General features: G+C 27.7%; 2 protein-coding genes across 6 annotated transcripts in view; one reads left to right on the forward strand and one right to left on the reverse strand.

Moving 5' to 3' along the window:
• LOC129905597 (mucin-2) overlaps nucleotides 1–10,244 on the reverse strand; it is a 255,531-nt gene extending 245,287 nt beyond the window's left edge. Inside the window, exon 1 of one of the 5 annotated variants that reach the window (XM_055981112.1) lies at nucleotides 9,404–10,232. In XM_055981112.1, coding sequence (XP_055837087.1) covers nucleotides 9,404–9,464 — 61 coding nt within the window. In that variant the 5' untranslated portion in view covers nucleotides 9,465–10,232. Of the gene's footprint in view, nucleotides 1–9,403 lie in introns of all 5 variants that reach the window. The other 4 variants (XM_055981111.1, XM_055981113.1, XM_055981115.1 and 1 more) reach the window with 4 other exon arrangements.
• The window catches only part of LOC129905602 (uncharacterized), a 494,765-nt gene that overhangs the window by 217,583 nt on the left and 253,598 nt on the right, over nucleotides 1–23,584 (forward strand). The window lies entirely within an intron of this gene.

The following is a 23,584-nucleotide window of genomic DNA, read 5'->3' on the forward strand; positions in this document are numbered from 1 at the left end:
AAACAAAACTAAGAATTTTGAAAAACTCATATCTATATATAAAATGTTGATACCTACATAATTATTTTTCAATTAAAATTTTTTACGGAACTTTAAGGAAGTTTTGATATTTAGATCGTTGGCGGGGGGCTTAAATTTAGTTTCTGAATGGTTTTATCAATTCATTATTTTGCCACCAATATTCAGTCAAATTCAATACACATCTTATATTCGAGTTTTTGCATCAACTCTTTTGTTTGTTTTATTGATATTTGTGCTTTCAACTAAAATCGTTGTTTTAAACAAATTTTGGAGCAAGAAAGGATTGAAATTGATTGAACAAATTATTGTGGTATGAAATCAGAAAAAGACTAAGCAGGTACACTAAGGGGAAAAATAAATTGAAGTCGAAACGCCTTTGTTTCAAAGAAGAAGTACTTTGAATTATGTTGCTTTAAGATGCGAAACCACCAAAAATTAACCATTTTTCCACGTTGAATTTAAAATGTTCATCTTCAACGCAAAATCATTTCGAATAATAGAGTTAAATGAATGTGGTTTTCATTGATTTTTTGTTTTTTATGGTTGCTTTTTCCTCATTCTAAGCGAATTAAAACTATCAGAATTTTCTCTTCAGAGAAAATAATTATTAAGAAGCTTACAATTTTAGAACCAGTATATTTTTCGACCAGAATTTTCTTAAAATACAGAATTTTGAGTCACAATATTTTGGTCAGGCATAATTTTCTAGAAACAGTTTTTTGAAATACCTATGTATAGTGTTCTGAAAACAAAATTTGGTCTTATTTAAATAAAAAAAAATCGTGAATTCCAACCTTTTTTTAAAATGAATTTTGTTTTAAATTTGTTTCCTTCTCTCATAAGTGCAAATTTAAAATTGTTTCCCGTACAGCACAGTTAAACTATTTTTTCATTTAGAAAAAAAAGGTACTCTCTCTAACAACAAACAATTGTCCATACATTAGTGTTTTTTTTTTTTCTTTATTCACAAAAACGAGGAGTTATTAATTCCTATATTTGGATAATATATAAAATAATTTCACTCTCTATTACCGTAGGAGTAGAAGGTGTTAATGCTCTAAATTAACCTTTGACGTCAAGACTGAAATAAAAAATGTACCGTACCACGCAGTCTCCTAAAGTCAAAATGGTAACTTGAATGAAATATGTATGATTTTATTTTTATTTGATTGAGTCATTGAACTTCATACAAAAATTTCTTGTTTTTTTTTTTATTTGAAATCGAAATAGATTAAAATTAATTTATTAAAAAAATTTGTAAATCATTTGAGACATTTAAATAAATTAAAAAATTATTGTATTGGCTTTTTTGAATTTAATTATTTTGTTTACAACAAGTATAACAAGTAATATTTAATTATGCCTAAGAAAACAATAATTCAACTTAAGGACTACCGCTGATTCACCGGCTTTACATTTACCTTGCAATTTCTAAATGTGAACAGAGACAATCGAAAAAATAAAAATTTGTCAAAAAGAAACCAGTTTGTAAATTTTTTTCGATTTTTTTGTTTATTTTTTAAAACTTTTTTTTTAAACTCACACAAATTCAAAATTCAACACAAGGCTTACATTTACATTCAAATAAAGTTTAAAGTAAATTTATTAAGATGCATCTTCAAGAAAACAAAATTTTGATCGAACGGAAGTTCCATTGACACCTTTTGGCCTATAGCGTCTCTAATGATGACTAATGAAGACACCATTGATTATGTTATACCTTTTTCGTCAGCATCACACTAATATTAATGTAATCGAATTTCATAGAAAAAGACATGAGCAAAGCGGAAAGAAGAAAATAAATTTTAATATTTAAACATTTTTTTTTTTTTTGTTTCTATAAATAAATTAATAAATTGGCGGGACTCTTGGTTTACATTTTGCAAAAAAAAAATACATTTAGTCAATCATAGTTGGTTTATATTTGTACATTATGCAATTAAGGGTTTGATAACACTTTATGGAAAAAAAAATTGGTAAATGTTAATAAAAATGATAATACATTGAATATTTCATAAGAAATGACGATAGATTGATTTGTGGTTTTTTTTTCTATTGTAAACCATTTTTTTTTTACAAATCTTTTGTTTTGATTGAAATTTAAATTTGAATAGAAAATAATTTTTCTTTTTTTTTAATGAATTCATCAAATGGAATAAATATGATTTACAAATGAGCAAGATGTATATCTTGTAATTTATAGACCTTTACAAGTCAATGTAAACTTGTGATGATAAGTGAGGAGGTAGGCCTACAGCGCAGCAGCGTAAAGACTGTATCAGAAGATGATTTGTTATTTTTAATATTTTATTTTTTAAAAACAGGTTCATAATAGTAAATACTAAATAGTTATGACAACAGACAAGTGTGTTTAAATTCAATTTTTTTTAGTAAAAATTTTCCAATAACAAAAATATAGGTCTTGGAATTGGGGAAATGACAAAACATTATTATTTATTTTTTTTTTTTTTAATAAATTGAGAACTAGAAAATCTCAGGAAATTGGTAAGTCAGAATTAATGAACAGTGCAGAAAGACTTTTTTTAACATAACAAAAGTATAAGGCTTGGTAATTTCATAGTATCTTGGATTAGTGACAAAATGTTGAAATCAATAGTTTAATATACAAAAATTTATTTATGAAACGAAATCAAAAAGGCAATTTAAAAACGACAGAGAGTTTCGATTTTTCTTTTTTAAATTTTTGTTTGCCAATCTCGGTTCTCGCGGTAAAAAAAAATTGAATTGTGATAATCATAAAATAATCATATGTACTTTTGGTTTACATTATTCTATAAAAATTTGAATTTTTAATAAAATTTCTTAAAAATTTGATTTAAGTTTGATTTATAATTTAAAATAAATTAATATTTCATCAAATTCTTTTAATGATGACTTCTCAAATAAAATTTGCTTAAGCATTTGTTGAAGTTACTTTTTAATAATTATTTTTTCTGACGAAGCTTCTTATCTTTATGACTTTTTTTAACTGAAATATAATGATCTCACAAGACATTATAACCCGTTGGTTAAAAATAATATTGAATTGCAAAATTGGAAACAAATGATTTTATTATTATCTTATTAGATAACAAAAGTCCGAAAAAGTGCTTAAAATCATAAAAGTATTAATAAATTTTATTTCAAGTATAATAATTCTTAACTGTTATATGCAAATCCATAACAGGAGTGGTTTTATTACTTTAATAAAAAATAAAAGAAAAAGAGAAATTTTATCTTTTTTAAATTTTTTACTTCGTCCTTGATTTAAACTTCCCAAAAAAAAATATTCGATTAATGTGTGTTTCGTTTTACACACACGTGCTCTTAAAGAATAAGAAATAGGGAAAAAAATTATTAAAATTATTTTTTTGTATACAAATATTTCCAGTGTATTGAATATAAATTAAATAATAAAATTTAATTCTTTTTCTACGATTGCAACATTTAATGACTGTAGTTCAATTAAAACTCCATTAGTAAATATTAGATTTTTTAATAGCGACGAATTTTTGATACAAATTAGTTCAAAAGAAAAAAATATAATCACAAAAAACTGGTTCAATGAAAGTAAATGCACCAAAACCATTTAATATGAAGAACAAGAAAAAAACAAGTTTGCATGCCAGCTCTTTTGTTTAACATAGTAACCATAAAAATTTTAAAACAAACCCAGAAAATATTCTATAAATATTGTTTTTTTTTTTTTATTTCTTTTATAATTCAAAATAATATTTTATATTAAAAAATAATGTTTTAGTTACTATTCCTTCTTATGTGAGTTTTCGGGTAAAAATAAGCTTTACTTTTTGTGGACTATTAAAGTTTAAAGTAATGTTTAAGTAATTTTTGTCTATAAAATTGCACGATCTTTTGTTAAATAACAACGAATGTCATGTTTTTTTTCAACAAAAACGCTTCCTAAATTAAATATTTTAAAATGTTCAATTTAATTGTGAGAAAATTTCGATGAAAGTTCAAACAACTTTCAACGTTTTAATAAAGTTATTAAGAAATCGTGCCAACACAATAGAATAAAAAAGTTTCAATATTAGATGGGATCTTTGAAATTATGTTAGTTTATCGGAATTTGAGATCTGACAAAGATGTGTTATAATCAAAAGAAAGTACCATGTAATCTATTGGTTTGTCACCAAACTGTGGGAATTTTGAAACGTAACGAGTGCGAATTTTTTGTCTACAGGATAGCCAAGTAACTGGACACAATATTTCAATCCAAATTAAAAGCAACAACAAAATTAAATTAAAGGGGAGAGTAAGTAAATTTGCAATTTATTTCAGAGTAATTGAATAATTCAATATATTTGCCTTAAAATAATACAGTTAAATGTTAAAAAAAAAACTCAAAACTCTTATAAATTGATAATTGCTAAAACTTATTTTATTCTAATTTTTCAATGACTCAACAAAGTTAGTTTACTTTTTTTTCAAAGTTAATATTATTAAAACTGTTGTTACACAAATATATTCAAATATTTGATTATAATTTTTAAATATCGAAAGTAAAATAGTCAAAGTTTGATTTTGTTATTTCCACTTAAATTTTAAAAACGCTTTTAGCTCCTCATTGATAAAGTTAATCAAAATACCTAAAAATTAACAAAAAAAAAAAATAAGTAAAAACTTATTATTTTTTTAATGACACCATTGTATCTTCAATTTTTTATTTCTAATACAATATAAAGCCATATCGCCATAAATTTCTTCAAAGGCAGATCACTTGAGAACACTATTTCAGAGAAAAAGGATATATTTGTAGCACTCGTTTGCATGTGTTAAATGTGTAAGCAACCTCAAATTTTCTCTAAACCCTTCGAGGAAAAAGTGAAGAGAGATTTAAAATTTGCAAATAATTTGCGGTGCATCTGATTTAATTAGTTAATTGAGTTCTATGTCCAATTTGGAACATTTAATGACTAAAATTCAATTCACATTCTATTAATGAAAATGAATAGAAGATTTGTTAAGAAACGAATAGTTTTTAACGTTAATTATTCAAAAATGAAGATAAACCACAAAAACTGGTTCAATAAAATAAATGCATCAAAATCATTCAATTTGAAAAAAAAAATAAAATGCACGACTGTGTCGCACGAACTTGCTCTTAGAGTTCAAGTTGATTAAATTTTTAAGACTTTTTATATAGAAACTTGGGAAATGTTGGTATATAAAAAACAAAAAAAAATAAAATTAATTTTTCAAAAAAATAAAACAATATCTGAAATCAAATCGCCCCACAAAACAAGTATGCAGTTTTATTTGATATATAAAGGTGCATTTTTAGAAAAAAAATTTTCAAAATCGTTAGAACCGTTTTTTAAAAAAACTAATTTTTTATAAATAATTTTTTGAAAAAAAAGTTTAAAAATAAAATTGGTATGCCATTTTGTAGAAATCACTAATCAACATCTAAAAACAAAATTTCAAAAAAATTCAATGTCCCGTTTTCAAAAAATTGATTTTTCAAAAAAAAATTTTTTTAAAAATCCAAAAATTATTTTTTTCAAAATTTTATTTTTGGCCTATGTTTAAATTATATAAATGCTTTTGTATAAAAATTTCGTTGAAATACAATAAGTAGTTTTGCAGAAAATTCGATTTGAAAAAAGCGGTCCTATGGCAGGTAACGTTAATAATGAAAAAATTTTTTCTTCGAAAGATAGACCTTGTTAAAAAACTAACACTTGAATTTTTTTAACAAAATCGTTGGAGCCGTTTTTGTGAAATTAAACTTTTCCGAAATTTTTGTATGACAGGTACCGTTATTTTTGGTCCAAAAAAATTAATTCCAAAAACCCCTCTGGAGAGCCTCCAAAAACTGCTACATAGCAAGTTTGGAGTCAATCGGTCCATCCGTTTAGGCTCAAGTTCCTTATACAGACAGACAGACAGACTGACAGACAGACAGACAGACGGACTTCCGGGACCCACTTTTTTGGCATTGTCTATCATCGTAATGTCATGGAAAAATGTTATCTCAACTTTTTTTGTACGAATGCATAACTTGATATATAGTACCTATATCGCAAGTAAAAATTATTAAGAAATAATAAATTCTTTTATTTCAAGTTCGCATATCAGCTCTTTTGATTAACATAGAAAAATAATTCTTAAACATTTAAAAACTTTTTCTATAGACATTGAAGCTATGTTCTATATGTCTGTTTTTTGAATAAATGATATACACCAAAATTTTAAAAACAAAGAAGATTATTTTAGTATCATGGAATTGAGTGGTTATTTATAAATTGAAGCATTAAATTCGTAAAAAAAAATTATTCCGTTCAAATAAAAAAATGTATTCTGTTTTGAAAGTAGTTTTAAATATTATATTTATTTGAGAAAGATGAAATAAATGCAAAAACACTTTTCTCCGAATATTGCACAAGTATTTATGGTAGAAGTTGTTTTCAATATTTTATTAAAATAATTTTAATGAAATCTATATATTGTAAGCCGAACTCTTTACTATGGGTAAATAAATCATATCATCGGCTTTGATCTGAACACATCTGTTTTCTGAAAAAAAAATCAAGGAAGACCGTCTGTAGTGCATTCAAAGATCTACATTGTACAACTATTTTTTTAAGATTTAAAACTTTTTAAAATTCCTTACATAACTACTTATTCAACTTATTGCACTTTTCATTTGTGTATGATTCTTTGTGAAATGCAACTTCCCATTAGCCTGATAACTAGCAGAAATTTTTAATCAAAAAATAATTTTTCTGATGTTTTAAGGATTTTATTTTTAATTGTGTATTAAGTTTTCAGAAGCTCAAAGCTTAAATACTTTAATCTAATCTTGGATTTTATATTCAAATGTTTCCAGTTAGTTCCAAATTGCGGTAAGTTGATTCTAATCTGCGATATATTACTGTTGCACATATATTTTTCTATTTGTTTTTTTTTCTATTTGATTTAATATCATTTGTGAAGATATGTTATTCCTTTTTACGAAACGGTTTTAAGAAAGGTTTAAAACTACATCATATTGAAGAATTATTTTTTCAGGGGAACAGTTTTCAGTAGATTTTAAATCTTAAGAATTGGTTAAAAAACAAAAAAAGATTTGACTTATAGAAATTAATTTATTTATTTAAAAAATTAAAAAAAAAAAACATTTTACGCATAATTTTTTGTACGATGGCAAATTTAGCAATGAGTCAAATACAAAAAAAAAAATTGTACAATTTTAACTTTTTTTCAAAAATTTAAAAAAAAATTATTTTAACAACAAAAGTTTATTTATAGCTATATAAAAAATTGATACAAGAAAATTTTAAGGAATTTTAACAAAATTTGATGTTCTTATGCCACAACTACGCTCTATTTTCTATTGAATAAAAACCATACGCTTCAAAAAATTGTTTTAAAAAAATGGCATTTTCTATTAATTTTATTAAATGTTACACTGCATATAAAATTTTAGTATATCAATTTTTTTTAGAAGTATTTCGATATTTGAACCCGTCAACACGATATCCATAAATGTCAATGACTTTCCATCGTTATCTCGGCTGACTTTCAGATTTATAGGTGGAAGGTGATTTTTATAGTGGTTTTGCATTATTTCAGTTTTTTAGTTGTAAGAGTTTAAAAAATAATTGGTACGTGATTTCAAAACGCAATATAATTTTTTTTAATGGTTAGTAAATTTTAAACTAATTGACGGTGAATTTTTGAATGAATATATTAATGTTAAATATTTATTCAACATTTTATGTCGTTGACACAGTTGGGGCAGTTTTGAACAAGTATGGTGGGGTACTTTTGAACATTTTCAAAACCGCGCGAGTAGTTTGTATCAGACATTTTAAGGACACTTGAATGTGTTTTATTTAATAAATCGTAATGTTCTTATAAAAAAAATAATGAAACTAGCATTTGTGAGCAAAATTAAAGAAAAAATGGGAATATGTACGCCATACTTGAGGATTTAAAAAAATGCCTGAATTCTTCAAGTTCTGCTAGACTGTTCTCGATGAGAACTCGATTATATACCTCTTAGGCGTTATAGAAATTAAAGTCAAGCTACCTACACCAATTAATGCTCCTGGTACATGAAGAACATCCGCTTTGTTAACATTTGGATTTAATGTCTATATATATATTGAAATAAATCTATTTTACTCTGAGAAGCATAAATGGTATGAATACCATTTTTCTAAGATATATTTTAAATGAATTTTTCTTGGTTTTTGTTTTTCTTTTGAGCTTATAAATGTGATAAACTGATAACTATAGTTTAAATTTTAATTTTATTTTTTTCTGAGTTTTTATTATTTGTTGGTTAATTGAATATGATATAATAATCAATTTGGAGTTTTTGTATGTTCTTATTAAAAAACTAATAAAAAGATAAGTATTATTTATTCATTACAACGAAACTAATACTGCTGTTCAAAAGTGCCCCTTCCATGTTCAAAACTGCCCCATACATGGGGCACTTTTGAACATAAGAGCCTATATTTTTAAAACATCAAAATTCAATATAAATAATTTGTTTAACTAACCAAATGTTCTTTGAAATCGAAGTTCAATGTTACTGTTCAATATTAGTAAACTTTACAGATCAAGAAAACGAACATATTTCGTTCAAGCAGTAGTGAAAGCAAAAAGTGTTCAAAACTGCCCCACTCTCCCCTATTTTACAAAAATTTTAAATTATAATTTTGTGTGTATAATATTAAATATGTAGTTTAAACTTTTTTATCACACTCACAAAATCACGATAAAAATGAGAATTTTAAAGAATTTCCTTTATAAAACCATAACATTTTATTTTTTTTTAAGTAACTTTAAACATAATGGATAGTGAATAAATTGGATCAAAATATAATTATTGTTTTCATCGAATTTTGAAATAAACCTTTTTTTAATTTTTGATTTTGTTTTATTAAACATTAACATCCAAGAAAAAAAGGGTATATTGTGAACTCCCAAATCTTATTATAACAAAATTCATAGAAAAAAATTCCTTTTTTGGTAAGGACACATAGTCACAATACAGAATTTACAAATTCAGTTTTGAATATCGAAATTTGTATTTAAAAATCATAATTCATTCTTTGTTTTGTATAAATACATACTTTGCGTTTTTCCAAATATTTCATGTTTCAATTTCTTTCTTTTTTATAAATAATGAAAATTGAAACATCGAACAAAATATCAAAAATGTCGTTTTAAGAACCTTAAAATCAATTTTCTATTTTTAATTTAAAAAATTTTCATACATTACAATTCTAAGGAAAATTTCATTTTAAATTCGAGTTTGTACCTCAACTCTTTTGTTTAACCAAATTATATTTGAAATAATTTTTTATTTTCCCTAAATTTCAATTTAATATTTTTAACTTACCTGAATTAATAATTAAAATTAATCCAAACACCCAGAAGAGTATTCCATGGAGTTGTCCCATTTTGAAGTCCTTTTTTCAATCGAAAGTCCTCCTTTTGAAACTTCAGAGAAGTTAAAAAAGTTAATTTTTTTAGTTCTCGAAAAAAAAAAAATTCTCAAACTATGTCACTTCTATTCACAGGTTTATTTTTTTTTTTAATTTAAACAAAATATAATTTATAAGAAAAATTAAAATTAATTTTGTTTTAATAATTTAATTAATTTTTCCTTTTCACTTCATTTGACACAATTTTTTTTTCTTATTTTACTGTAAAAGAACTCAATATATTTGGGGAAATGATTATGTTTTGTTATATATATCCAAAAAAATTTCTTCTTTTTTCGAAAATAATCCAAACAACAGGAAAAAATCGAGATAAAACGACGATCAATTATATTATTTTTTTTGTAAATGAAAATAATTTTTTTTTATAATTTTTTTCTTTCTTTTTTTTTGTATTTTAACAATTAAATTGAAAATGGAAAAAAAAATATCAAATTTTTACATAGAAAAAACAAAAAATCATATGACACGGCGCCAATCTCCGATTTAAGTGCTATTCGGACGAGCACTTTTCTTAAACTGCGACTTGCTTTGGCCACAAAGTGGTTCAAAGTGGAACTTAAGTTTCTTTTTCCCGTTTAACAACCAAACAACAAGAGACCTCGACTATGTACGTTAACATATACAGAGAAATATGTGTGTTTTTTTTTTTTTTGCCTTGTCTTGTCTTTACCATTTGCAAAGAACCACAACAGCTACAAGATTGGAAATGAATGCAGCACGACTAGAGTTAGCTTGAGTGGTAATGGTAACATATTGATGCAGTGCACATTTTTTAAGCCACATCGTGAGTTAAGGCCATTCGGTGGCGGCGACGATCGACGACCACGACAATTTTAAGCTTTTTCTCATTCTCAAGTTTTGATTTGGATTTACTCTTTCTCTGAAGAAGCTTTGGGAGAGTCTTAAGAGAGTCAGACTTAACCGCCAAAAGGTCTTCATGAATGAAAGTGTGAGTGATAAGTTGAAGGCCTGTGACGTCACAAGCCAAGGGGAATTCACACACGCGAAGGTATTTGAAAAGTAGAAGTGTTTTGTGTTATTTTTTTATTCTCTTTTGAAGTAGAGCAACAGGTGGGGTTTGTTGGGCTGGGAGTGAGTTGGTGCTGCGCATGCTCTCCGTTGTGGCGTCGTCGTAGAAGTAGCCAAAGCTTTAAACGGTACATTGGCATAATAATAATAATAGTACTTTGTAATTCTTGGTGCTCTTGTGTCTTTGGTGGTTTTTCGCTTTTGTTTATTTGTGGTTTTGAGATTTTCGCATTACAGAACTCGGCCAAGAGTTTGTGTTTTTTTTTTTTTTCAAATTTCATTTTCATTGGCCTCACCTCGAACAAAGAGAGCAGTTAGTCAGTTAGAAGAGAGATAAAGAGGAAAGAGGTGGAAGGCATTTTATGGATGTTTGCTGATAATGTTTGATGTAGGCAAACAGCCGGTACCACAGCTCAAGCTACTATTTGTTGCGCGGGGGGTGTGCGATGTGATGTTGGATGTTGGTGGGTTCACATTTATTGAGATTGACGTTGAATGCAAAAATCATGGACCTCGAGTTGTGTGTTTTTTTTCTTCTGTCTATGTTTTGTTCATTGTGGTCTTTTGGAGTGTTAAGATTGGGAAACTTTGCTACATATTTTTTTTCTTATCGAAATTATAAACTTTTGTGTATGCAAGTTTGTTAATTATATATTTTTCTTCTTGTATTGAAGTTGTTGTTGTAGTTTTTTTTTGCTTTGTTTTTGTATTTGATCGAAATTAAGGAACTTTGATTCTTTTATGTGGGCTATTATTACAAAACATTCACTTTTTCGATTTGTATATTTTTTTTTTTTTTGTTAAGGTTTCCTACACCATCATGGCAAATAGATATCATAGAGGGCGGAAATTGGATTAAAAAGTCGTGATACAGTTTGCAAGGACGAATTATTGTTTTTTTATTTGAAGACAAAAAAAAAACGAAAATTTGAATGCTTGTTGAACAGAGGTACGAAATAATATGCATGGTGGATGGATGAATCAAAAAAAAAAACAGAACAACAAAAAAAGAGATTGATGGATAATTCAACGCCTTTGGGTGTTTAGTTGTGAATAAGTTATTATTGTTTCTAACAGTGGGGTTATGCAATTCAGATTTTTTTTGTTGTTGTAGGTAATATTTTTTAAGACTTGTGGGTGAGGTTTGTGAGATTTGAATTTGATGTTGTTTTTTTTTTTTAGGTTTATTGTAAAGAAAATTATACTGACTCGAATCGACCTGGTTTTGTTAGAATATACAAATGATTGTTCGATTAATTGAGATGGTGTTGTTGAGTGCATGACTTTGTATAAATTCGTGCGTTCTAGAAAAGTTAATTGGGTTTTGATTTAGTTTAATTTTTATAATTAAATGCAGTGCTTAATAATTTACATTAAAGATTGATTTGTTTAGATTTGTTTTAAGTTTCAATGATTACAATTTTAACCACGAATTTATGTTAAATTTTTAATATTAGTCTAACACCAATTGATTTGAATTCTAGATAAAACCTTGAAGAAAGTATACATTCGTATGTTTGGCTAGATTAGATTTTCTTTTACATTCTATGGTAATCAATTAATAAAATAGAATTCTGAGTCATATACGACAAAGTGCTTATATTCTCGAAACCGATGGCATAACTTCGAATTTTAGGAGCAGATCAAAATGGTGCCTTGCTTTTCAAGATCCTGAATTTTCAAAAATTTAATTTATTTTTTTTAAACAAGTTCACGAGAATAAAAAACTTCAAATGTGCAATAATTCCTCTCAACTGTTTGAAATTTTGATTTCATAAGGATCTCTGCATCGAATTGGTGAAAAAAATTCGAGCTCTGAAGGTGAAAACAAACAATACAAAAATCAAATTTTCTTTATAATAAAAATACGTTACCTCATGCCTTATTGTGTACTGATAGACGTTATAAGCCAGTGTGTAAAAATATCACTACAAAAAAAGAGGTTGTCTGGAAAGCCGGTTTACGGACGATGATTTTACGTGATAACTAACGTCGTAAGAAAACAGGTTGTGTGCTTTTAAAATGAGTCAATTGAAACGTTTATTTATTTCAAACAATCATAATTTACAAGAAAAAGCTAAAAAAAATTACCTCTTTTCTTTTCTCATTATATTAATTTTAGTTTACAAAAAAAAAAATTATACCATTTTTGAATTACAATGCGCAAAAAATATTAAAAACAATAATTTCTTATGAAAAAAGTTAAAAAATCATTTCCATCACACAAAAATTAATTTTTTTGATATAACAACTTATAATAAATTTTATACCACCTGAAAGCTTATTGCTTCAGCTCAAAATATATATATTGGTCATGTCTATTAGCCATCTACAAAAAGAGCTAGAATTTTTTACATCAAAAAAAGCAAAAAGAAAGAAGTACATTAGGCATCTACAAAAAGAGCTAGAATTTTTTACATCAAAAAAAGCAATTTTATGCTCTCACGCTATTGAATCAATTTTTTTTTAAACAACCTATAAAAAATTTTATATCATGTAAAAGCTTATAATTTCACCTTTCATATGATATTTCAATCTTATTTCTGCGATGCCTAGAAAAAAAGTTAGAATTTTTTAAAGCCAACCATGTCGAAATTCCAATCTGAGATCACGGTACTTCCCACACTGTTGGCTATGTTCATGATCAACAGATATCCACAGGTGTTTTGAGGTATTTCACAAGTTTTTTAATTTAACATTGTGTAGCTTGTAGTCAGAGTTGGGGAGTAATCATTACATTTGTAATTAATTACTAATTAATTACAATGCAATTACTAGTGGAGTAATTGCATTGTAATCGAATTACTTTCCCATTACAATGGAAATGTAATTCGAAATGCAATTACAATTAAATTACCGTGTAATTTTATTGTAATTAAAACGATGAAATTACAAAAGTAATTGCATTGTAATTAAAATTGTAATTTTAAAGTAATTATATTTTAAAAACAAAATAAAACCAAAATCTAACCTTCAACATTTCAAAGAAAAACTATGCCACATGCCACATGTAAAGGGTGGACCTACAGGGATGGGAGTTGTACCCAAATGTAGGTTAGAGTCCCCGCTACCTTTGGGCATCAAAAATTTTGTATTCATTTTTTTTCTTCAAAATTCCGATATATAGCCGTTGGAAATTGGGGGCGCGAAAAAGCTTCTGGGAGCTGAACGCTTTGACCTAGAGACATGGGGGTGGTGCCATATGAAAGGTTATATTCTCAGCTACCCAATAGTGGTATAATCCGGTTTTTGGATTTTGTTCAAAATTCCGAGATAATTGCGTTTGAAAGTTGGGGTAAAATTTTTTTTCGAAAAATCCCCGAACCTTTCAACGCTCCGCGAAGCTTAACCGCTTGAGAGCAATTTTTGGGAGTGATGCCAAATGATAGCTTGTGTCATGGGCCTACGCTTTGCACATTGTCAGATTTTTAAAAAATCATCTTCCATTTTAAACCACCGCATCATGCCTATTTATTCAGAATCGGGCTTAACTTTTGTTTGACCTTTAAGTTCTCCCGGTTTGAGAACGCGTGCACCTACAGGGATAGAAGTTGTACCCAAATGTAGGTTGGAGTCCCCGCTTCCTTTGGGCATCAAAAAAAAAAATTTTCATTTTTTTCAAAATTCCGAGATATAGCCGTATGTGGCAAGTTGCAAGTTCCATGTGGCAAGTTTCATGTGGCAAGTTGCATGTGGCAAGTTGCATGTGGCAAGTTGCATGTGGCAAGTTGCATGTGGCAAGTTGCATGTGGCAAGTTGCATGTGGCAAGTTGCATGTGGCAAGTTGCATGTGGCAAGTTGCATGTGGCAAGTTGCATGTGGCAAGTTGCATGTGGCAAGTTGCATGTGGCAAGTTGCATGTGGCAAGTTGCATGTGGCAAGTTGCATGTGGCAAGTTGCATGTGGCAAGTTGCATGTGGCAAGTTGCATGTGGCAAGTTGCATGTGGCAAGTTGCATGTGGCAAGTTGCATGTGGCAAGTTGCATGTGGCAAGTTTCATGTGTTGCATGTGCCAAGTTGCATGTGGGAAGTTGCATGCAGCATGTTGCAAAGCCATTGTTCCTGATGTACAACACAATACTTCAATCGTCGTCGCTCCCATTGAAAGATTTTCTTCATTTGCGGGCGTAATAAATGCGCTGCGGTGAAATAAGTTATCGGACACAAACTTTGAAAAGTTTGTTTTGCTTAAAGCAATAATAAATTACCAGTAATTTTACTGTAACTTTTCGCGTAATATCATAATTGCTGTGTCTTATTATTCTCGTGATCCAGATCAAATCATATTGTTTTCATTTCCCTTACAAAAAAAAGCAGGATCTTGCTTTGTTATTGTATAGCTAACAAATAAAATGATCTGATCTAGATCACGGGAATAATAAAACACAGCTAATATTAATTAATTTATTGAATGATTCTGTTTCATTTGACTAAAATAAAATGTTTAATTTAATTTAGAAATTAATTTCAGAGTTTCAATTACAATATAATTACTTTCAAATTCCAAAATATTTAATTACAATGCAATTACTTTTGTAATTTCATAATGTAATTACAATAAAATTACACGGTAATTTAATTGTAATTGCATTTCGAATTACATTTCCATTGTAATGGGAAAGTAATTCGATTACAATGCAATTACCCTGTAATTACATGTAATGTAATTAACGATTCGATTACCCAACTCTGCTTGTAGTGAATGTACAGTTATGTGTGATATAACTGTGAATGAAAGGTAACATCATCAGGATGCTCAATAAAGTTAAATCAAATTTGTATTAGCTTTAGATCAAAAGATAGAACCTGTTGAATAATAAAACTTTATTTTACCGTTATCTCAAAAATTGTGTCTACAAAATTGATTGAAATTTTGCACAGATATAGTCCGGTGTATTGTCTATCTACGATATAAATTAAATTTATTTATGTGTTGAAAAAAAAAAGATAAAGATAAAAATAAAAACGGTTAAAAAAGGTAAAAAAAAACTTGGGACAAAAAAAAAACTTGTGTTTCCCGTTATTCGGTCAAAAACCTTTTTGAAATATCAATTTTTTGCACATGTAGGTATGCGCACAGTCATAGACTACATGCTCTATAAGCTTGAGATTTTTTGAATGCTACAAACAAATTTAAAAAAATAAAAACTCACTCAAAAATACCCCAAAATAAATGTATTTAACTTTAGTTTATTATCTTTCAAATAAGCTATAGAAGATTTTTGTATCTCTAATAGTTTATTTTTAATAATTAAAAATTTTTTAATTGAAATTTTTGCCGCACTGCGAAAGTGCGAGAGTGGAACGCTAGAAACTGGCGTCACTTTTTTGTGGTGGCTGCCATGGTTCATCGATTTATAAATATTGATTGCAATTTAAATAAAAATCCATAAAAAAAAATAAAAATTTTCATTGTAAATACAAAATTTTCTAAATATATGTGGAATTTCTTACAGTATTGACTAAATATAAGCTATTGCAAATATAATATTGATATAAGACAGTACCTAAGTAAAAAAAATCTCGTAGTTTTAAAAAATAGCTCGAAACCGAAGCCATTATTGAACAGCAAATGACACTTTTTTCTCAAAACTTTAATATCTAATGCAATTTTGGTATCATTTTTTAAATTTCCAAGTAAGCTATAAAAGCATAAAAAAATAATTTACACACACAGTTTTATTTTGGATGCACTAAATCAAGTTGCTTTTATAAGTATGTATGTACACTCCGCTTCAACTGAATAAGCACACAAATTTTCAAAGGTATTTTGTCCATTTTTTCCTAAGATTGAGCTTTCATGTAACATTTGATGATGTTTACAGTTAGCTTGCGATGTTGAGAAACCAAATGAGAAAGAATAATTCTCAAAGTACCGCTATTTTTTTTCGTGTTCTCTTACAAAGCGTCCCCTATGGAAAAATGCAGTTTTTTTTTGCGTCAACTGAATAGACACACGGTCTTTCAAGGTCAATATCTTCGTTGTTTATGAGAGTTTTGAGGTGTTTGGCATACCAAATCAAAGGTTGAAATGTTCTCAGTGAGATTTTGTCATTTAATTAAAATTTAAAAAAAAAGTAGTAGATTAAAAGCTTTGAATACTGTCGACAGAGCTAAAATTAATTTGTTAACGGAACAAGTACTGACCGGGTCTGCTATAGCTACCAAAATTGATCGGAGTTTTAGTGTGTTGCCTATTCGTACCTCAAAAATAAAAGTTCGTACAGGAAAAATATGAATTAAGGTAAAAAACGGCAAAAATAGCAGTTAATCGACGAGAAATTTTGAGATCTGCCTCCAATTCATTTGACTCTGGGGCAAAAATCAAACAAAAAGCTGGTGTTTCTGCAAGTGTTTCAACACTCCGCAGAGTAATTAACAGCACGGATCATTTTAACCCATTAAAAGTCCAAAAGAAACCAACTTTAACCAAGCAACAAAAAGGTTTTCGTTTAGAATTTTCTAGACTCCATATGAGCTGGAAAAATGAGTGACGCAAAGTGGTTTTTTTCATTTGAAAAAGTTCAATTTTGATGGATTCATAATTGAAGTCATCGGGGCCATCAAAATTGACCTTTTTCAAATGAGAAAAACCACTTTGCGTAACTCATTTTTCCGGCTCATATGGAGTCTAGAAAATTCTAAAGGAATACCTTTTTGTTGTTTGTTTAAAGTTGGTTTCTTTTGGACTTTTAATGGGTTAAAATGATCCGTGCTGTTAATTACTCTGCGGAGTGTTGAAACACTTGCAGAAACACCAGCTTTTTGTTTGATTTTTGCCCCAGAGTCAAATGAATTGGAGGCAGATCTCAAAATTTCTCGTCGATTAACTGCTATTTTTGCCGTTTTTTACCTTAATTCATATTTTTCCTGTACGAACTTTTATTTTTGAGGTACGAATAGGCAACACACTAAAACTCCGATCAATTTTGGTAGCTATAGCAGACCCGGTCAGTACTTGTTCCGTTAACAAATTAATTTTAGCTCTGTCGACAGTATTCAAAGCTTTTAATCTACTACTTTTTTTTTAAATTTTAATTAAATGACAAAATCTCACTGAGAACATTTCAACCTTTGATTTGGTATGCCAAACACCTCAAAACTCTCATAAACAACGAAGATATTGACCTTGAAAGACCGTGTGTCTATTCAGTTGACGCAAAAAAAAACTGCATTTTTCCATAGGGGACGCTTTGTAAGAGAACACGAAAAAAAATAGCGGTACTTTGAGAATTATTCTTTCTCATTTGGTTTCTCAACATCGCAAGCTAACTGTAAACATCATCAAATGTTACATGAAAGCTCAATCTTAGGAAAAAATGGACAAAATACCTTTGAAAATTTGTGTGCTTATTCAGTTGAAGCGGAGTGTAGTTTTTGAAACAAAAATTTTAAACTCATTATTATGTATTTAAAAAAAAATAAACTGAAATATGATTTTTTTAACCATCCCTTTGCTTATTAGTTTTTCATATACCTAATGAAAATATAAGGCAGTTGCTAATACAGGGTGTCCCAAAAGTTAACGTTGAAACGAAAACGGTAGATAGAGTAGGTGGTGACAGTTATCAGAAAAATAATAAAAAAAAATCGCAGCCATATATTTTGGGAATTATGGGCATTTGAAAAAAAGTCGAAAAAATGGTCACCCTGTGACGGTTTTTCATGTGCCGTGACTACAAATCTTAATTTTTCTAATTTTTTCAAGGAAAATTACCTAAAAAAAAGTCGGATTTTTTAAGAAAAAAAATTTTATCTCGGTTATTTATGGAATATTCCCAACAATGTTATACCATTTTGAAGAGAGAATTGAACAAACCAACTTTTAAGGCAACTTGCCGAAACATCGTAGTGAATTTTTTTACACTACGGCTCATTGAATTAGAGTCATGTAAAATTTTTTAGTACTAAGTTAGGTAAAAAAGTAATATTTTCTTTAAAACTGATGCAGCTGAGTTAAGATTTTTGAATACATTTGATAGCAGGGTTATTCAAGATTCCGTAACAAAATGAAAAAATTAGAAAAATTAAGATTTGTTTTCGTTTCGACGTTAACTTTTGGGACACCCTGTATAATGATACTCTAACAGAAATACATAAAATTAACTAAACATGTTCACAACATCAAAACTTATTAAAAAAATATTAAGCCTTCAACAAATATGTCAACTTAGAAGTTTATATTTTTAAAAGCATACATTTCTATATATATTTCATTGCACTTCAACAAAGTAACACGACTTTGAAAATACATCATGTCAGATCCATCAACCGAAAAACTACTAAAAATAATTATAATTCATGTTTATGCAAATAAAACTAAAACATTAGTGTTTGACAAATAACCCGAAGCGTTTCGTCTAAACGGTGTCCTTAACATTTAAGTTTATATAAATACTTTGTTATTATTATATTTATATCCAATGAAATCCCTCTCTAATCGGAAGTCCAAATATGCAATTTCATTCTTTTCAAAAATGCCTATTTTGCGAAAATATTAATTCCCATTTAAATTGGATGAAAACAAAATTTTTATTAATTAATCTGAAAAAAAAAGAACATGTTGACATCAATTAGAGATAAAATATTGTTATCCAATTCATCAATATGACAATGTCATCTAATCTTTATTCAAACTTAACACCATTTCAATGGCAAAAATAATAATTAACAATAATTGTATAACAAGAAGAGGCTTTGTCATGACAATACAACAGACTATGCATTTTGAATACAAAAAAAAAATGAATTAATAAATAAATTATGTGCGAAAAACTATTTGAATTATTGATTGATTGGATAATGCACAAAAAATACACAAAAAAAACAGCCACCGGAAACTCAATTTGGCTCTTTGGCAAGAAAAGAGGTCAAAACAATAAATAATCACGGTAGGAGAAGTACCATCAACCGAAGAAGAATGGGCGTTTTTGGTATAATTTTGACCAACAATGAGTAATACCTCTTTGAAAAGGTAGTTTCATCGCCAACAAAGCTTAATATTTCATTACTTTCTTACATTCATGCAGTTCAAGAGATAACTGACCTTGAAATTCAGCAGAATTAATATAAATCCATCGCAATCATCCCTGCAATTAAAGAGTGTGTTGCAATTTACAAGGCAAAGCAATCACAAAGCATAATCAAAACCATAACGCATAGTAACTAATTGTCCCGCAGAAATGTGTAGCAAGGTTAAGATAAATGAATCAATTTCAAGTAAAAACAATTATTAAAATTTTGTGTGCAACAAAAAGAAAAAAATAAATCCAATTATTCGCCTTAGGGCCAAGTTTAAAAATTAAAAATTAAAAAAAAAAAATCAGAAAATACCACAATTCGTCAAGGAAATTTAATTTCAAATCATAACATATATCATGAAAGATTAAAAAGTAATAAGTTCGATGGACAAAAACCGGCTCCGAGTCTAATACGGGCATCCGCATCTAATCAACAAAAGAAACACAAAACCCGTTTATAGGAAAATGTGGCAGATAACAATTTTTTTTAATTGATATTTGAATTAAACAACAAATCTCGTTCACGTTCACAATAATTAGCTGTCGGTTATGGCTTTAAATATACACACCCTATTTTCAAGGTTGTTTGGCTCTATGCTACCTATAAACAACAACAACAAATTTAATAACAAATTTAATTATTTTATCTTTAGCAAATGAAGGACAAGCTTGCAAAGGTTTACACTAATTACTTTCAAATTGTTAAGATTTGCACTTGATTTTATTGGATTTTTTGAGTTTTTATTGTTTTAATTGGAAGCAAAATATTTTGAGACCCTATAAATTTTTAAATGCAAATTATATATTATATGGTTGCCAAGTTCATATTTTGTTTATTACGATTGAATGATAAATTAAAAAAGTGTTTCTTACTTGGAATAAAATCAAAATAATTTTAAATTGGATATTGGAAAGACGACACATCAGCATTTAATCAACTTTTTATAACATCAAAAGATAAAAAAAGTCATTTCTAAATAAATTAAATTACATTATAGTCCAAGCGGCAATCTTCACGTTACTTAGCTCATAAGGTTAAAATTGGTAACAAATAAAAGTTAATTGATATTGCAAGGGACAAAATAGGGTTGCCTTATATGAACTCATTTGTGCCACAATATTTTAAAATTTAAAGGAAAAATTGTCATTAAACAAATACTGTCATATCAAACTTGATTAAACTACATCAAATTAAGTAAATTGTAAAAATGCCAAACAAAAACCTAAACAGTGAAAAATGAATAAAAGAATACAAATAAAATTAACAACTTATGCTCTTATGTTAAAGGTTTGTATGAAAACAAGAGCATGGAAAAATATAATGTACTTTTTTAAAGAATTTTATAAAAATGTAAAAAAATATAAATTTGTTTTTATAAGTATCTACTTAAACACTGCTTGCAATGATTTTGATCACAAAACCTAGTATATGCCATATGAATTCTTTTATAAAAACGAATTGTTTTTTATAAAAAAGAAAATAAAAAATTTCTAACATTTTTCTAAAAAAAATACATAGTAGGTACTTATCGTCGCTGTAGTTCTAATACCTGCATCCTTAGCCCAAAATCAGCTTTTTCGGGGTTACGAGGTATTAGAACTACAGCGAAGCTATGCTATTTTTAAGAAAATATAAATCATCAGTAACCAAAAACGAAATTTCGAAAAAAATTCCTTAAATCGTTTGCAAAAAAAATCATTTTTCAAATTTTTATTGAACTTGAAGTTTTCAAAAAAAGTTAAATTTTGAAAAAAAGCTTTTTATACCATTTTTTGATGTTTTTCCTAATTTTGATTTTTTTTTTGTTTTTTCTTGTTTTATCTAAAACTTAAACGATATTTATCAATAAAATGTTCAAATAAACTCAAAAGAATTTGATTTTGCTCATAAAAAAGTTCAAAGAAGTAAGTCATTTAGACCTGCAGAAATATGGTGTTTTACTTCATCTCAAAAATTCAAACCCTCACAACAGAAAAACTGCTTGATGAATAAGTTTGCATATTAATTTCAGGTATATTAAGCTTCAATAATTAAGCCTCAGTTTAATCTTATCACCCATAGAAATTAAATAGCGGTAAATGTTCTAAAAAACCGTAAAAATGCCTAATTTGATAGCTTTTCTAAATTAATCTAAAAAATAAGAAAACAATTTGTTTAACAAAACAAACTTAATTTCCTTGTAGAGAATTGAATGAAGATTTTAAATATGTTCTTGAATATTCTGTACAGTGATCCGTTGTTAAGATATTGATAGTCAAAGTCAAAAGTATGGTTATTGGTTTGATGACTGATATGGCAGTTAAAAAAAATCGTAGAAGTTTGAAACAAAATTAATCTTAAGGGGGGAAATCCCTCTGGAAGACAGCTTTTTCAATAATTTTTTTTTGGAAAACCGAAAGCATTTATTGAAATTTGGAAAAGTATATGATATTATTGACATTATGAAGTATTGATAAAATTTTTTTGAAGTAAAATAAAAACAAAATGGCGGCTCTACAGCTCTTTAAAGTTGGCTTCTACAGTTTGCGCCGTGCAATACCCAAGTCCAGAAAATTATTTATAATCAAAAAAGAATCTTTTTTCCAATAAAATATATTTATACTCATAACATGAACCTAAATTTAGTAAAAAAAAGTGTAAAATAAAAATTAGAGACCAAAAAAACACAATGTTTTTTTATAACAAAAATTGTTGAAAAAAATATTTATTGTAAAAATTATATTGAACTTTTAGGTTCATGCTATGGCCAATAAGTTAACGAGTTATTTGCATTTTATTTCAAGTCGATAGCTTCATTAATTTTGAGTTACGTTGCACGGCGCGGAAAAAAACGCGTTTCGAGATAAATGCGTTTAAAGTTTTCGTTTTAGTACTGTGGTAGGTTCGGAGAGCGTAGGTTTCTGGACTATCTAGGGACTTTTGAGGCTTCATTTAAGGCTTATACCACTGAAAATAGTTCTTCGGTTGATAAGTGAATTACCCAAAACAAAAAAAAATAATGCAAAAATAAAAAATTCCAGAGGGATTTCCCCCCTTAAAGCCAAATAAATAGCCTTTCTAAAAAAAACAATCATTTTATCAGAAAAAAAAGTTAAAGACTAAAAAATACATCAGATTCTAAGTACGACTCTCCTCTATCTTAAAAATGTTGGCGTTATTTAGCATTTGAATTGGGTTCCCGAGTACTTGTTCGTAACTTAAAGATGGACCCTGACATTTTTGAAGTGGAAGAGCGGGTCTCACCTAAAATAAGCCGTCACCCCTCTTAGGTACTATAACAGGTATAACAGATTTTCAATATTAGAGTCTTAAAGATAACTTGTTAAATTACTTAAAATTCAGTTTATAAGTGCGTTAGCCTTGCGTAAATTCGAGAATAGTTGAACCAGTTTAGTTCACTTTTTTTGGTTATGGTAATTTTTTTTTTCTTCGAAAAATGTTTAAGAATTCATGCATTAAAAATATTTCGTTAAAAAAAAAAAAAACAGAACAACTACCTATAAAGATTTGAAAAAACTTCATAAAATAAACCATTTTTGACAAGACATTTTCCGTACGATTTTTTTCTTGTCTCTGCTCAACCTATACGCTCCAGCTTTTTGGCAAAAGGCCGGTCGTGAATCAACCTGTTGTATATCGAATATTTTTATATAAAAGAAAATCGGATATAAAACAGAGTTCAATATATCGTTTTAGGCAAGTGTTTTATTAGTTCAAAATATGATTTTTGCACACCTTATTGGCTAATAGCTTATATCATTTTGGCCTCTTTTTTGATACTTTTGTAAAAATAATAATTCATGGACAAGTACATAATGCATAATTTCATGCAAAAATACTTAAATTTGAATAATGCCGGTACCACACGATAAATATGGATGATGATGGATTTACTCTTTTTGTTCCTTTAAAAATTCGCTCCGTAAATAATTACAAATTGATCAAAAATTAATACTGAAAACTACCAACTAATTAACACAATAAAAATTAAATCCATTAAGAAAAAAAAAAAAACCTAACACACT

This window comes from Episyrphus balteatus, chromosome 1, assembly GCF_945859705.1.
Source record: "Episyrphus balteatus chromosome 1, idEpiBalt1.1, whole genome shotgun sequence".
In the NCBI taxonomy this organism is placed as follows: domain Eukaryota; kingdom Metazoa; phylum Arthropoda; class Insecta; order Diptera; family Syrphidae; genus Episyrphus; species Episyrphus balteatus.